General features: G+C 37.5%; 1 protein-coding gene across 7 annotated transcripts in view; it reads left to right on the top strand.

Annotated features, from left to right (window-relative positions):
• LOC121298236 (dedicator of cytokinesis protein 3-like) overlaps nucleotides 1-16,789 on the top strand; it is a 189,508-nt gene that overhangs the window by 107,881 nt on the left and 64,838 nt on the right. For all 7 annotated transcript variants that reach the window (XM_041225226.1, XM_041225231.1, XM_041225230.1 and 4 more), the window contains 2 exons: nucleotides 9,474-9,622; nucleotides 14,440-14,524. In XM_041225226.1, coding sequence (XP_041081160.1) covers nucleotides 9,474-9,622; nucleotides 14,440-14,524 — 234 coding nt within the window. The remainder of the gene's footprint in view (nucleotides 1-9,473; nucleotides 9,623-14,439; nucleotides 14,525-16,789) is intronic.

Raw genomic sequence — 16,789 nt, 5'->3', positions numbered from 1 at the left:
GAGCAGTTTGAGTCTGTATAACATGCTAATGAGATGCCAGTGACTGGGGTGTGCCTGACTTCATTTTAGAATAGTGTAAGTGTAGCTGTAAACAAAAAGATTAATTAAACTTTACAATTTTAAATTACACTGATTTTAAAAAAAAAAACTTTCTACTTTCTACTTTGAATTTAATTTGGTAAAAGCTGTGGATGTAAACCACAAAATTTAGGAACGTGTTATTTTGAGCCATTATTGAAGAGATTGGGGAGGTCATTTACTATGGCTCATGGATTTAAATGCTGCACCAGTGAGATTCCTTGAGAGACTTTGGAAAACGCTTAAAACATGTGTCATGGGGAAAGTACAGCTAACTTCATTTCTAGTTCTCCATTATAACAAATCTGTTAAGAAAGTCAACATCCAGACTACTGCAACCACTTGAGCAAGCTCAGTCATTCGAGTCAAACCAAGGTCCCTCAGTATTTCCAATTACTGGTGCTGTGCAGACCTGACCTGATGATAACATTGACCTATCTTGGTGCCAGCTCACTGATTGGAACCTGAGGAATGTAGCCTAAACCAGTTACTGGCTTCCTTTTCAGTAGGCTTCAATGAGCACGATAGTGTTGCGGCTAGGGCTTGTATACATTTGGAAATGCACCCTGATCTTTCACATTAATAGATAACCAATTTTTAATATTGGATTTGTCTTTTCATACCAATGTAAAATAAAATCCCCAGCCTGTTGCTTTTTGAGTAGAAAGCTTTGTGTTTTTGTTAATAAACTAGTTGGCATTCAGACAAAGGCCACGTATACAGTGCTTTTGGAAGCTTTGTTGTTAATGAGATGGTTACTGAAGAAAAGTACTGAAATTATTATTGATTTTTCTTCAGCACCCAGCCATGCTACTGCTTGCAGATCAAAAGCAGTTATTGGGAGACATTAGCTGCAGTAGGAGCACAGCGTTGGATTTTTTCGCAGTATATAATACCTGTTGATCAACATGTAGCATTGATATGATCTATAGTGTTAAGGTTAGGCAAAGGATTATAATGGAATGCTGGAATTGGGATTTATTGATACTTTCTTGAAAAGTCATACCAAAAATATTCTGAATGTACTAGAAAGTATGTTCCAAAAATGTTTTGCTGATCAATTCTAATAAAGTTTCATATATAGGTCATAATAAATAATAATTCTCTGTGCGATTGGGGAAATGTTGCCAGCACAACCCTGCTGTGATACAAAAGCTACTTTATTTCTGGTTCATTTATCTTCAGAGGTTATATTTTCATGGTTTGTCAGGGGAGAGCCACCAGTAATCTTCAGAGAGATTCTCCTATTGAACTAGCTCTGTGATGATTTATTTGCAGACAAAAGGGCAGCGGCACCAGCGTTGATATATTTCATCATTCAAAGTAATCTGTAATCTGATTACCATTTTTACATTGCTTTGTGCTTCACATTTCTTTTCAACTTCAGTCCCTGGTACTGGGTTCTATTTCACTCTATAATTGCTAGCAGTGAAGTTGCATATGTCCTGTCCTCATTTCAGTGGCTTAAAAAGCAGCAAGTTTAAATAAAGATGGGTTTAAATTGCAGCTGGACCTTACTGAAGATTCAGACTGACCCCTGCAGGTAAGATAACTTAGTAACTTCTCATTCAAACTCACTTGTACATAGGTTAGATGCTTGCTCAGTGAGTGTGTAGTCGCTGCTTCCTGACTTCACTATTATATATTTTTAATTAGTCTCATTTGTAGACCCTTTTCACTGTATTATCCCTATTCACACTGTTTTGTTTCTAAAGACTTTCAAAGGTTAAGCATGTTTGAGAATAAAACATAAACACACCTCTCTCTAGAACATCTCATAAACTGATTAAATAAATAAGTTTTATTAAGAGGATATAGTTGTCATTGATAAACAGAAAACCTCAGCTAAATCAAATGCCATGACCTAATTCTAGTGTGGTCCTGCTTATTCCCTGCAGTCAAACGTTACAGCTGGACAGAAGGAAAGACCTGTAAGTATAAACAGATTGGCTGCTTTGGTCAAACAGTAGGTTTGCTTCCAATTTCAGAAGTTTTCATGACTCCTAGTGCCCAGCTCTTCCCATACGCCCACGCTGTTGCGCTACCAGTGCAGAAGCACACAACTTTGCCATGTTGCTTTAGCATCTGTTCAGGCTCGCGTTTAGGATGTCGCCTGCTGTGTATCCTCATTTTTCAAGGAAGCTCTCTAAGCCACAGTCATCCTTGTAACAAACATTGTTTTTAATGGAGATTTGCAAATGACATTATGTTTATTCTCAGTGCATTCACTTATGGTGGTATTTTTTGATTAGCACACATGTGCCAATGTGGTTTCTTTGACTAGGGATTTCACTTAGACATATGATAATAAATGCTGTTGTAATTCTGGTTCTTAAAGGTAAAGTCATTTCTCAACTGTACAAAAGCACTTCCACAGACCTTGCTGCCCAAGCATTGAATGGCTAAAGGCTCATGCCACATTTTATTGCTCTGCTTGGCATTGTTCATGCATTTGTTTCCTGAAACAAGGGCTGTCTCCTGCTGCTGCCTTCCAATTGATCTCTAGATCGAGGAAGACCCCCCCCCCCCCAAAAAAAAAAAAAAAAAAAAGAAAAAAATCTATCTGGAACTTCAATGTGCCAGGCTGACCATTTTTATCACTGGTCTATCACAATCTTGCCTCCACTGCAAGGTCTGTCCCTGTCTCTGTTACTTAAAGATCCCCTGCGATCTGTGTGGCAGATTAATAATCAGTTTAATACCAGTAAAGTCCAGCATCACCATCACTTGTTCTGTCTATTTAAATAGAAGTATGCTGCACAAAAAATAAAACCAGAATGACGTGCTATTTACTGTTACAAACTGATCATGAACAGCATTCATTCAACAGTGCTTTCAATGTAGATGGTCTAGCTTTACAATAAAGAGATGTTCTTGTGAATAAGGTTTCTGTAAAATTAGTGTGGACTAGTAAGAGAGTTACACAGAGGCTTCAGACAATAGACAATAAGTTCAGAAAAGCAGCAGGAGACGTGTACAGTTCGGTCTCTTGGCACTGCCCTTAACCCTGGGTCTGTTTTGCCACTATGCATAGCCAGAATTTCTGTTTACTGCCTTTCATGATTACAGAGGTGTCTTCCTTGAGTCCTGTCTTCTACTGGAAATTCATTGTTGGAAAAGGCCACCTGCTCAAATGGTACCTTTCGAAATCCTTTCACCTCCAGCATGGGGTTAAGTCAGCTTTGTAAAGGGCATGCTCAAAGCCTGACTGTACTTCAGAGTTTCCATTGCACTGATGAGATGAAAGGCGTGTATACCTATCAGAGGGGATTTTCTGTCACAGTCTGAAGTCATATCACGCTTGATTCTAATCTCATTAGATCTCTGTAGCAAAGCTAGGTTAGGCTTCAACAGGAAACCTGAGGAAAGATACGTTAGTGTTAGTGACTCAGAAACACTTGTTTTCTTCAACACATCAGACACATTCTTTTTTAGAGATACCCCCAAAAAAGACAAGACGCAGATGTGTAATTTGAATCCGTTATCTTGTTTGGTATTCTTAAATAGCAGAGCTGCGTGTTGCTGCAGTGTGTGTCTCGGTGGGATGTCAGACAGTTTCAATGTCTTAAATGGCTTGATAAATGAGTTCCCCTACAGTGGACTCTATCCTGACTGGGAGACCTATCTGTCTCTCTAGGGATTGACTGATAATTCCTTTGATCTTTCTGCCTGTGTACTCGGTGTGCATCACCCAATCCAAGACATGGATTTGGAGCAGAAATAGCAGTGTGTGTTCCTCTTACTACCTGGTTTATTATCACACATAGATAGTACTAGAAAGAGTTGCAGCAATAAAGGTCAGTGACCCTGTTAACATTTCTCTACTGTACCTGAAATTTAGGGGAGACCCGTTTAAACCAGATTGTATTAATGACAGGTGGAATTGGCAGCCACCAGTATGTAATGGACTTAAGTGGTTAGCATCATCGGTATTAAATGTGTCTCTCTACTCATCATTGTATAATGAAGTTTCCAAAAATCTAATAACCAGTACTGTTCTATAACATATTTCTATATAAATATATTATAATTTTACCACATTCATGTTTTCCATTAAAAATAAAACAATCAAAATAAAACATATAGCATTGGCCACCAAATGATGCTGTACACATACTGAACAACATAGTATTAGAATGAAACTACAAGTTCTTGCCGGTCATCTTGTGCAGTTTGGGTGAGAGGACTGCAAAGTGAAGCAGAGCCTCTGAAATTGTGTTTTCTGTCACAATAAGATAAACCCTACACACAATGTATTAACCTATTGTAAATCACAAAATGAATTCCCTGTGAAGGATGCCCTGTTTTTCTGCTGGGTATTCACTTGGTATGTTTATGCAAACTTGTTCCTTATTACCAAGCTGGGCTTAACTCTCCCCTGGCACAAACTAGAGCCAAATGAATTCCTCAATTCTCTAATGATTTGGCATCCCTCTCCCCATCAACACTGTGTCACTGTTGACAGCTTCCATGTCTCAGTGGTGTGTTGTGCTAAATCGATCTGTAGAGTTTGCAGTCTTAGTTCTGGTGTTGAGAAATAAAGCAGTTCATTTATAACGGCAGTGCATTCTCTATTTGCTTTCTTGTGTACTGTAGTAGTGGTCATTTTTCGCCTGGCCCAACCACTCCATTGTCAGACTTCTCAACCTCCACTGTCCCACAATGAACCCTGCTGGGAGACAGATAGAGCTGATACCTTGCACTTTCTGATACAATGAGTCCCACTGTTTCTTCCTTGATATCACTGTCTATTTTAGGCTGGGTTTTTTAAACATGTTGCATTCTCATCTAAACGAAGCCCACCTTGACAGTGCTAATATATTCTCAGAGAATTGTTAGTGACGATGCTGGGCTTCACATGGTTTAATAGAAGTGTCCACTCATTATAACACAAGAAGAAATGCTTCGTTAAATTTTTTTAATTAAATCATTTTTGCAGATTAGCTAAATGTGTTATTGACTCTGACATTGACTGCAATACTGAGGTCATGCGGTATTGTCTTCTCATATGGTAAAAACCTATGTGATATAATTCTCTCAATGTTCAGTGAAGAGCTTGTCCAGTAAACAATGAGTTTTGCTACCAGCTTCATCTTTCTGTATCAATGATACAGATCCTCACATTTGATAACCAACTGTATTCTTCGATCCTATCAATCACCTGTGATTTTTGGTGCTATCCAACAAAGAATGATTAATTCAGAAACCAGTAACAACACATAATATACTTCATATAAACCTACACTTTTCAACCAGTTCTAATTGTTTCACGTGCTGAAATACGTTTTAATTCATGTGTACAAATCATTCTATCAGCAGTGTCACTTTAGCTTTAACTACAGGTGATGATTTGTTTTAGTACACAACAACATCCCCTTTCAAAACTGCATGCACAGAACTACTGTACTTGATGTTGTCTGACTGTCTATAAACAACTTAGTAATTATTACAACGCAATAGTTGCACCTGTTGCTGTTCATCGATGTGCAGGTAGTATATTGCTAGATTCCCCACAAATTACTTACAATTTAAGATGCAGAATGGAAGTATATTTTGGATAAGAGGTTTGAAATTAAGACAACAAGAATATAATGCCCTTTGGGGAATTAGCCTACCGCACGCTTTGATGATCAGCCATTTGTGTGGGAGAATATTTTAAATGATGTATAAAATTGCTCTTATTACTTGAGTTCTATCATAACATTACTAATGGGCTTTTGATTTGATCAGTTTTGAAGGGTCATCGAACTACATGTTCTTGAACGTTTCTGCCTTCAGCCAGCGAGTCTTGAGATCTCTTTAAACTCATTGTGTGATGATTGTCTTGCCTATCTTTTTCTTTCATTGGGCCTGTCTGTGTGGCTTGTCTTTTGTTACCTTAGCCATTCGCTCTTTTCTGATGTGGTTCTCAATATACAAACCTGCTGGCTGTATCATGGTTGTAGCTTGCCTGGGATATCTATTGTAACAGCTGACTGTTTATTTTTTGGATCATTTAGATTATATGTAGATAGAGGCTACTGCATTTGTTACAGTGTGCAAATGTGGATTTCTATAAAACCAATATAAAATGGAATTAATACAACCAATTATATTCTATGACTGCAGACAATGCCAAATACCTGGTGTTAGGGTTTAGTAGCTATCCTGGTGCATCAGCAATATCAGCCATGACTACAAATCTATTGGTTTAAAATTGAATATCTTATTGCCAATAAAATTAAATTGGCAAGATAAATCTGTCCTTTCATTTCACAGGCAGGACATGGGCATTGCAAGACCGGAGTCATAAAAAAGAGATGTAGTTGCCTGATGAAATGTGTGAGATTGCTATGTTTTCTATCAGGGTTCAAAGTAAGGTTTGTTTTTGGTAAAAACATGTAATTTAGGGTAGGTGCTTCACTATGGACTGCTATTTCAGCACACCGTCAAACCATGGGGTAATTAATTGATCTGGCAATTTGTCTTTTTGAAAGTCAGAGGAAGCCTGAAACCCAACTGCAGCACACGTTATAGACACAAATAAGCCTTTGATAACTACTGGAACAGCAACTCATTATTAAGATCCTCTTGCAAGAAAGCAAGTGCAAATGCGAGTCATAGGACAGAATAAACCAGAATGGCTTTAAACGTCCTGGAGGTCACTTGGTGGTTGGTTTGAAATAAGGAAAACAACATCTTACTAAGCTTAACGGGGGACACAGTTATTTAGTTAAGGTCAGACAGTAAGAATATGAATGAATTGAAGACAGCTTGATGAAGGTTAAAACAAAGTTTTAAAAAAAAAGGTTTTATTTAAATGTAATTATTGGGTGTTTTGAAAATTTGGAAAGGTACAATTTAAAACCATATTTATTTTTTGTTGCAGTGTGCAAAATCTTTCAGGATTTGAACAAAGAAATCATACCATGTTCACAAATCAATTACCTCAGTACTAAGTTTGCAGCACCTTTTAGTAAAAGGATAAAACAAACTGCTAACCTTCCACAACCAGCAAGGAAACAATAGATGCATGTAGGAGCTTGTAAATTACCATTGGAGCAAATTCTTTTGTCAATAGGGCCCACAGCTACACTGTAGCTCCTTTCAAGAACCGCATACAAAAAGACAAAGCACTACTAGAGTGGAGAGAACAGGAAATACTTACTGGAAGGAAGGGTTTGACAGTAAAAAGACAATGAGGTGAGAATAAGTGACAAGAAGGAGGCAGTCATTGAGGGTAACTCAAACGTTGTTAATGTCAGCCATTTATCTTCCAGTAAATGTAATTCTATTCAACTGAAAACTGTGAATCCATCAAGTAAAGCACAGCAAATAAATCCACTGTAGCCAAGTTTTCTCACAAGGGCCTAATGGCATTTAAATCAGTGTTTAATAGTACGCACTAATTAATAAGAGAGGCTTCAGAGCTACATAATCTTAATTTTGACACGGTGGGGTCTATTTTAAATGATCTCATATTTGTTGTCTTCAGTGGTTTTAATAAAGAGATAAACACCATGGGGTCTATATTAATTATCTAAACAGCATAAGGTTGTAATATTCCCAACTTAAATTGTCATTAATCAATCAATCAGTCAATCAATCAGTATTTATTTTATATAGCTTCTTTCATAGTGGACCACCATCACAAAGCGCTTTACATGATAGTGAGGAACAATGCATAATTCATTAAATACAGTGAAATGCAGTGCTTAGTACATTAAATACAGGCATAATACATTAAATACAAGGCTAGGATGTGAATTCTAAACATTGTGGATACATGTGTCATACAGAATCATATGAATCAACCTGAAATAGCAATTTAGAGAATAGCTAATAACAGATATCAGTCTTAAAGACCATTGAGTGCATGAGAGAACAAGTGGGTCCTGAGAATTGATTTGAAGCGAGCGACTGTGGGAGCTGCACGCACTAAAGCTGGGAGAGAGTTCATGATAGTTGGGGCCATAAAGCTAAAAGAGCACTCTCTGAGTGTGGTGCACTTTTGCTTGGGCATAACAAGCAAGCCAGAGTCAGAGGACCTCAGCTTGCGTGATAGACCTCATGCCACTATGTTTAGTTATCTATAATAATGTAAATATATTTGGATCTATAAATCACCCCAGAGGGAAAACTCCAGATGGAGTAATACTTATTTAAAGAACAAGGGCAATTAGATCCCCCATATTTAGATCATTAAAATATACACCCATACCTAATACAAGTTTCCCATAGCAAAGCATAGGGATAGTATGGCAAAGAATAAGTAAGCATTGTAAAGCACATGTTTAAAAATATGGAAAACCATAGTAAACTATGGTACATGCATAGGATAATGGAGAAAAGCATTACATGACAAATTTACTGTGGTAAACTTTTATAAGTGTGTCTTTATTGTACTGAACCACAAATACTGTGATCACTAATGGATTGAGGGCCATGCCCTGTTTTAATGCACTTTAATATCATTATTATTTAATAGTATTGACAAAGCTGAACAATGGCCTTTGCATTTTCACATACCATGAAATTGGATGGTTGGATGCTAAGTAATTTTTTGTTAAGAGTTTTCTTAAATAAGCATTCAAATCAAGGAGGCATTTTGTAAAGTGCATGTATGTTTGTTCCCTGCAGAGATGTAGTATAGTGTTGATGAATATGATACATGATGTGAGCCGGGGGTGCTTTGAGCCAGGGGTGCGTGGGGTTTGTAGCATGGAGGTCACATCAAGGCCAAGTGAAAAATACGTCTTCAAGCTCCTTGTCTGTGAGCAGACCTGTATTGGATTGCTGTGACAAATGACACTTTGATATGCCCTGAACTAGACATTTCTTAGAATGCTACAGAAAAAAATATTCAATAGATACATGGCCTCCTGGACTGACAACTGCACATTCTATTTTACTGACCACCCTAACTGTAATTTCTCTTAGAAACTGTACAATTTGCTGTGGCATGGAGCTGTGACCTGCACAAAGCCCCATTACATCTGTACTAGAAACACAACACTGGTTATTGGTTACTGCTTATCTAAATGCACTTTTAACAGAGTACCTTCCAGGTATTGGGATTACTAAATACAGAAACAAAAAAGATTTTACCCCACTCAGACTCTTTGCTTCCTAAATTACTATTATGTTATTGTTGTTGTTATTATTATTGTGATTTTTTTTTTCTTCAGAAAATTGATCAACGTTTTTGTAGGGGAGGTGCTCGGATTTGTGTCTCGTTTGTTGAAGCATCAGACTAATATTGCCTTATTACAGTCTATGTTCATTCTTTACAGGGGCAGGGGAAGCTTGGCTGTAATAACGTGGTGAATCCCGTGAGGAATTGTTCATTGTGTAGTCTTTAATAGAAGGTGGGTGTAGGCTGATTTCTAATGCTGGCTATTTTTTTCTCCACACAGAAAAACAAGGTGGACCTTTTCTACAAGCTGCGCCACGTGATGAATGAACTCTTTGACCTGAGAAGACAGCTGCTCTCAGGTCACCTGACCCAGGACCAGATTCGAGACGTCAAGAGACACATCACTGTGCGCCTCGACTGGGGGAATGAGTGAGTATCTTTCCAAAAGTTGTTTGCAACAGTTTTCAACCAAGTCCCATTAATGTCCTTAACCGTACTTGTGAGTACCCAAAATACAGCACTTTTTTTTTCTCAATATCTGTACAGTTGACAAAAACCAAACATGGTGGAATGATTTCGCAAAACTGAGGTAAATATTGGAAAATTAATGGAAATGTAAAGTGCCTGTAATAATGGCTGGTAAGCATCTTTATTTTTGACACGCAGTGTGGAAATGTAAACTGGACTCTCCTTATGCCAGTATTATTTCATACACAGATGAATAACCAGATATTATCTGCAGCCTCTTAGATCCTTGTTTGTATTTCTGGGGATTGACAACTCTGGAGATCAGATCCACCCTAATTTGTCAATGGAACAGGCATGGTACAACAACGTGAGCCTCCCCACATATCTAGCAAAGAAATAAGTTAAATATCAAGGGACAATAGTTATGTGAAGACATATCGATCGAACTTTATGAGAAACAGTATCCCCACTTGAAAACATGCATTCATGTTGCATATCACAAAGAAAATGTAAGTAGGGCATAGCTATGATAGGTACAGTATTTAAGTCAATCCTCATGTGACACCTTTTATAGCTTTATTGTGTGTGCTGCTGCTAATCTGAACCATGTTTCTGTCAAGTAGGGCTTTATCTTAGAAATCCAGTAGATTTTTTTTTTTTTTTCCTTTTTTTCTTGTCAAGTACAGTTGGACTATCATGCTGTTCATTTTGACTTTTCAGGAATAGGCTAAGGGGACTTGAATCTTCAACAAAGAGGGTAATAAATAAAAATAATAATAAATAATAATAATAATAATAATAATAATAATAATAATAATAATAATAATAATAATAATAATAATAATAACAATAAAATGTCATGAGGCCTCAGAAAAAAATCCCATATTGATGAAGATTGTTTTTTTTCCAGTTGTCAAGATGATAGCTAGGCTGTGACCCATAGGAACCCACTTCACCTGCTGCTACAGCAATTTCCCAGACCTTTGGGGAGCAGTAGCCGAAGCTAAATTTTTTTCTATGTGCTTTGGTTATATACCTTGGTGACGCTTGCCGAAATTATCACTGGGTTTCAGTTAAAAGGGATTGTTTCCACTGTGTTCAGTTGGGATGGGATCCACTATGTTCGGTTTACCGAACAGCACAGACCCACAGACATTAAAATTGCTTTATTGTGATTTCAGAGTTGTAGTTCCTCTCATGAGTCATCTTCATCACAGCTAGAAAGTATTATAGATGAGGCTCTTGAAAAGCCTATTCCAGGCTGTTAGTCACTGTGTCAGATATAGCAGCTATTTAAGATTAGACTGTACTGGCATTAGCGTAAACTATCTCGCACCTGTTTTTTGGTCATGGGCATAAAGCACATGATAATCGTAGGGAACACAAATGCTTTATTGAGTCAAGTCATTAGTTGATAAATATGGAATCTGACAATATACAGTACTTGTTTTTGACATTGAGGTACCTCAGAGGTCAATGTCACTCAAGCATTTGAAGGTCAATAGAAAAATGACTATGATGCCAGCAAAGGTACTTTCCACCACAAATTACTCCTAGATTCCACACATTGAAACTGATTTGTTTTAGGGGATTGGTATCTAAAATAAAATATTAACAAACCAATAGTGCTTCTAAAAGAATATATTATATTCTCTCAATTGACATAATATTTCTGTTTATCTTAATCATCATGTATTGCTTTTCACTTATACTGGCTTCACTTTAGGCTTTTTCAGGGGTTGCCCCAAAAGTAAAACGTGCTGTCTATTATTATTATCATTATTATGCTAAATAGCCATACATGCAGAAACAGATTTAACATACACTATTGGGAAAAATTAAAAGATAATTGAAATCAGAGGGTATAAGGTACCCGCCAGGTTATTTTCCAAGCTGTCAGCTCTCATTGGTGTGTTTTTATTTTTATTTTTTGTAAAGCAGTCTGCGAGCAAGAAGTGGTGTTAGTGAAGATGGAATGGCCTAAGGAGGAGTTATGTGGTAATTAAGCTGATTATTTCTGATGGGATGGTGCTCTTCTCTGGCTCCTGCATAATTTTGCGACATATGCTTTTATGAATTGTTTCCTCTGAAACGAGGAAGAATAGACAGTAAAGAGCGATCTTTGCATCTGGGGAAATAAGAGATTAAACACAGTGCTTTCCTTTATTAGTTAGAGTTATTAGTTATTGGTTTTCCTGTCAGCACTGGGCTTGTTTTATCAAAATGTCTATGAGATGTAGAACCCAGATTAGCAGGAGCCAGGAGTGTAATTGCTGCTTGATTTCTCTGTTTCATCATCACTGGGTGATTAGAGAGAGTCCCTGGACTACATAAACAAGAATTTGTCATTGTTTTAACAATGCTTCTCCAAGGGAAAACAATATAGCAAAAGGAGAAACAATATTGTTTAGTGGGTCTGATGTCCCAATGGGTACTGCAGCACAGAATGCTGCAGTGCCTTAATTAGGTATGTGCATAAAGACTCCCCAAATATTGTATATTTTGCAGAGTCCTTAAAGAGATAGTCACTACCCAAAATCTGCTATTTCACAATTTGAGCTTGAGTGATGTGGACAGCTGTCATAAACACTATTGTAACTAGCAATAAAATAAACGTGTTGGGAAATGTGCGTTTTTATAAACCTGGGTAAAGTGTTCCGGGGCTTAAAAACATACTAGAGATACACTGTATACAATGCTGTCTCCACTTTATCTAAGCTGTAACTCAAAGACAACCCCATCATCTTTAATTGTCTACTAGTATCCTTCACTACAATTAGTTTTACTGTATGGTATCTTGCAGTCTTTAGACCCCCTAATATTACACCTGCTGGTGGGAGGTAGGACTGGAGGAACCATTGTCTTGATGTTGTTGCTTTTCTGTGATAGTTCACAGATACCCAGAAGGAGTCACAAGTAACCACAGCTTTCGGAATGCTCTTAATGTAACCTTGGTGACTGATCCTTGCACTTTGAGATTCAATTTGTATGCAGAATGGGCTGGATTTGGGAATGTGCAAGCAGTGTATACTGGAAAACTTGTTTATGTAACCTAATTTGTCTGTGAATATTTTATACTGATGTATTCACAGTACTGACGTGTTCATAATAGATTTATCATGTATAAAGTTATTGGAAATCCCTTTTACTGACCCAGATCTGTGAGAGGATTAGCTGGATATGTGAGAGAACCACAGCTGGACAGCTTTTCAACCTTTCCTACTTCACATCCTACTGCTCTCTGCAAAAAAATAAATAAAACAAATAAAATAATAATAATTGGAAATGACACTATTTATTAAAAAGTTATTGCATTGGGACTGCAGACCAAATAATGAGCCATACTAGACAACATGCAAGTGTTTGGGGTATATAAATCTGTAATGGCATGTTTCGTTCTCCCACCATTATTAAGCTGTATAGACCTTTTCAGAAAAATCCAACAAGAAGTTCAGAAATGAAAATCTCCACAAGCTTTCGTAGAAGCAAACAAACAAGAAAACTTACAAAAATAGAATATGCACACATAAATACATTGGAGCTATGAGCACCTGCAAGACAACTGCCTTCCCCGTCAAAGCTGAAGTGCTTTAGTAAACATTGCCCAATGAAGCTCAGCTCTTTTGAATCATTCTGTTCAGCTTCAAGGTCCTTATCTTAATAAGTACTAGAGTATAATCTATCCGCAGCCTAGTGTGCATTCAGAAACACGTTACTGAATAAAAGGGGTGTTTGTTGGTTTCTAGCCTTCAAAAATTAAATTTTTTTTCCACATTGCAGCCTTCCTTTGAAGCTGGTTGTTGGTTCCTAGTTAATAACAGAATTGCATTAGGTTAGCTTGGTAAAGCGTTACATTACAAGCTGGATTAAGATTTAGACACAGAAGCAATACAAACAGCAGCACATAAATGCTGCTTAGAAGTCAACTAAAGTAAGTGTTGGCAGTTTGCTCATTCTTTGATTGAGGAGCTGCTAATTAATTGCAACACTTTTAGGAGGATAAGCAACGTGATCGAACATCTTTATTAAGGGTACATTAGGTACCCGTTTTTATTAAGCACCTCAGTAGTGACCTGAGTTACTACCCCTGCATTTCCTTTCTTGAGCTCTCCCCTGCAGAGAACGCTAGAGGCTAAGTGGTGTGGAATATTGAGAAGTGGAAGTTGAGATTCCTAAACTGGATTCAAACTCAGGCCTTCTCCCACTCCACCATATTTCCTCCCATTAAAAGGGTCAAGGATTTGCTTCCATGACCTCAAAGCTTGCTTGAATCAAACTCCTGGGCTCTCAGCAGCCAGTCCTTAGGTGAATGGTTTAGTGTTGGGATCCATGGACACCCACTGACCTTCAGTTTACCTTAGCTGTTGTGGAATTGGAATAATAACAAAGATCCCATATGCTGTGTTAGCATTAAATAATGCATCGTAATAAGATGCAAAATACAACAGTATTTTCAGACATTGATGAAGACTTCCAACCTTTTTTTTTCTTGTTTCTACAGTGGTGCTGCTGTGTTTTGCATGGGGAGAAGGTTATTTAGTAGGGAACAAGAACATTTGAGTGTCAAATGGGTGACTGGACAAAATGGTGCACAGAATGTTTTGATATAACAAAAGCAACAATGCAACTGGCTGCTCTGGTCTGAGCTCTGCAGACAGGTGGAAAAAGTATATTTGATGTCAACACGTGTTGGTATTGGTTGGGCCACAGCCTTGACAGTTATTTTAAGATCATCGCACACACTCTGGCCTAAATGTATTTTTTTTTTTTCCTGTCAGGCACCTAGGCTTGGACCTGGTCCCCAGAAAAGAGTTTGAGATGGCAGATGCAGAACAGATCAGCGTCTCGGACCTCTACAAAATGGTAGGTGAAGGTGAAGTGGGTGAGGAGAAAAGGAGAGGGGAGAGGTGTATGGGTTAGAAATATGGCTACTAACAAATTGTTATACTTGTAAAATAAATCTTTACAAATCATTAAGGATGAGTTGTCCACTTTAATGTCAGCTGAATCTGCTGACTGTAAAAGAGCTCCCCAGATGTCAATATATAAGACAATCACTACAAGCATATTTTCTGATTCCTGTTAAGAGCGGTTCAGAAAGCAAAATGCAGCTTTGTTGACCTTTCTGCTGCAGGCATAACAATTGAAAGTTGTTGAAGTACTTAGAACTTAAACGTATTGATGGCTACTCTGTAATCTATAAGGAATGAAATTAGATGAATTAAAGAGCTACCATCCTAATACTTGTGCTGTTGTACCACTGTTCTTTTTTATTATTTTTTTTTGTGCTATGTTTATTATTGAAATCCTTTTCCTATACCAGAGAGACCTGCCTTCTGAACTATCAGGTCGTACATCTTTGTTTATATCTGGAAATGAAAAAGTGCAAGGATTGAAATACTTCTAGAAATTGACTTATGTTTTTACTTGTTTCCTAAGACAGTGGTGCTGTGTTGCTTTGCATTTAAAATGCAGGTATTCAGTGTGGCAAATGTTTTTTACTTTTAATTGTTTATTATATGTTCAATAGCCTTCTCTCCATATTAGTATAGATATATAGCCTAGGCTGTCCCATGGCAGCTGATCAGTTTAATCAAGGTATTTCTTTTTTAGAATCTGTATAATCTGCCAAATAACAACAGAAATTATGAAGGTGACAAAAGCCTTCAATGGGGTAAATAAATATAGATTTGACCCTTTTTAAATATGTGGTTGCCTGATGTATTTTAGCTTAAAATGTCTGTGTCAATTGTGTGAGAAGTCATATAGTAGTAACCCCCCCCCCCCCCATCCTGGTAAGATGACCCTAAGCATGGCCGTTATGCTGTGGGGGGAGATCGTAGCTGTCATGTCATTCTAAAATAATACTGAAAGGTATCTCAAGTGAACCGGGCATATAGGAAAACAACAGAAAAGGTAGTGATATAATGCATATAGACATAGTACTGGCTTATTCGGGATTTCTCCTGATGTCCTGAGGTTGGTAAGCAACCAGTGGGACTGCAGAGAATGTGAAAGAAACAGCATTACAGTTTTGAAACTGAACACAAATAATTGTGTAGCTCAAATTGAATCGACTGACTAGCCTGAAGACAAATTGACAAGCAAGAAGTAAGGAAACCTTCCTGTACATTTAATACATATATACATATTTGAGTGCACCAGCTTATAGCCATTAATGCGTACATATGTTAGGGTCTCAAGTAGAAATATGATCCCATCAGCTTTGAGTTCACCGTGGATATTGAAAGGTTCCTAACTTTCACCCAGACCTTGGTATCCTAATAGATACACCAATAACAGCTTCTGAATGAAGCCAGGTGTATACAGTGCCTATGAACTGGAAGACAATATATTCTGTACACTACACAAATGAAACATAGATAATCTAGCTCATTTGAAATTACAAACTGTTCGCAGTCTTGTCTCTCAACTGCAAGGGGAGCAGCGACTAGAGGACTTAGGGTTTAGGTCGGCCAGGGTGTCCTTGGCTTACCAAGCACCAGCGAACACTTTAATTTGGCTGGGCGCCTGCGGGCTTGCCTGTAAGCTGCCCAGAGCTGTGTTGTCCTCCCACACTGTAGCTCTGAGGTGGCTGCAAGGCAGGCATGCAGTGTGAAAAGAAGCAGTCGGCTGATGGCACATGATTCGGAGGACAGTGAGATGAGCCAAAAAATAATTGGCTATTCCAAATTGGGAGAAAAAATGATGAAAACAATTGTCGACTACTAAATTTATATATATATATATATATATATATATATATATATATATATATATATATATATATATATATATATATATATATATATATAAAGACAGACAGAAATTTTCTTATATTGCCAAACTGTGTTCATGTTTTTTTTTTCATACTGTTCTGTACAAGGGAGGTAGGATGAAAAGTCTAGAAATCAAAGTTGTTTATTAAAGAAAACAATGAAGTAGCTGAGATAAGTTGTTGTGCTAGAGAGAGGAGAGACTTGTTTTATAAATTATTGGGAATGCCAATGGAAGGCTGACATCTTTACTGTAAAGTTCAGTCACTAAGGTGCTCTAATTTCTGGACAATATTCAACCACTATGTATTTTATTTCTCAGGACAGACACCTGGCACAAATGGTTGTTGCA

This window comes from Polyodon spathula, chromosome 23 (assembly GCF_017654505.1).
Source record: "Polyodon spathula isolate WHYD16114869_AA chromosome 23, ASM1765450v1, whole genome shotgun sequence".
Classification (NCBI taxonomy): Eukaryota; Metazoa; Chordata; class Actinopteri; order Acipenseriformes; family Polyodontidae; genus Polyodon; species Polyodon spathula.
Note: the sequence above shows the minus strand (reverse complement) of the source record. Positions and strands in the feature narration are given on the sequence as shown.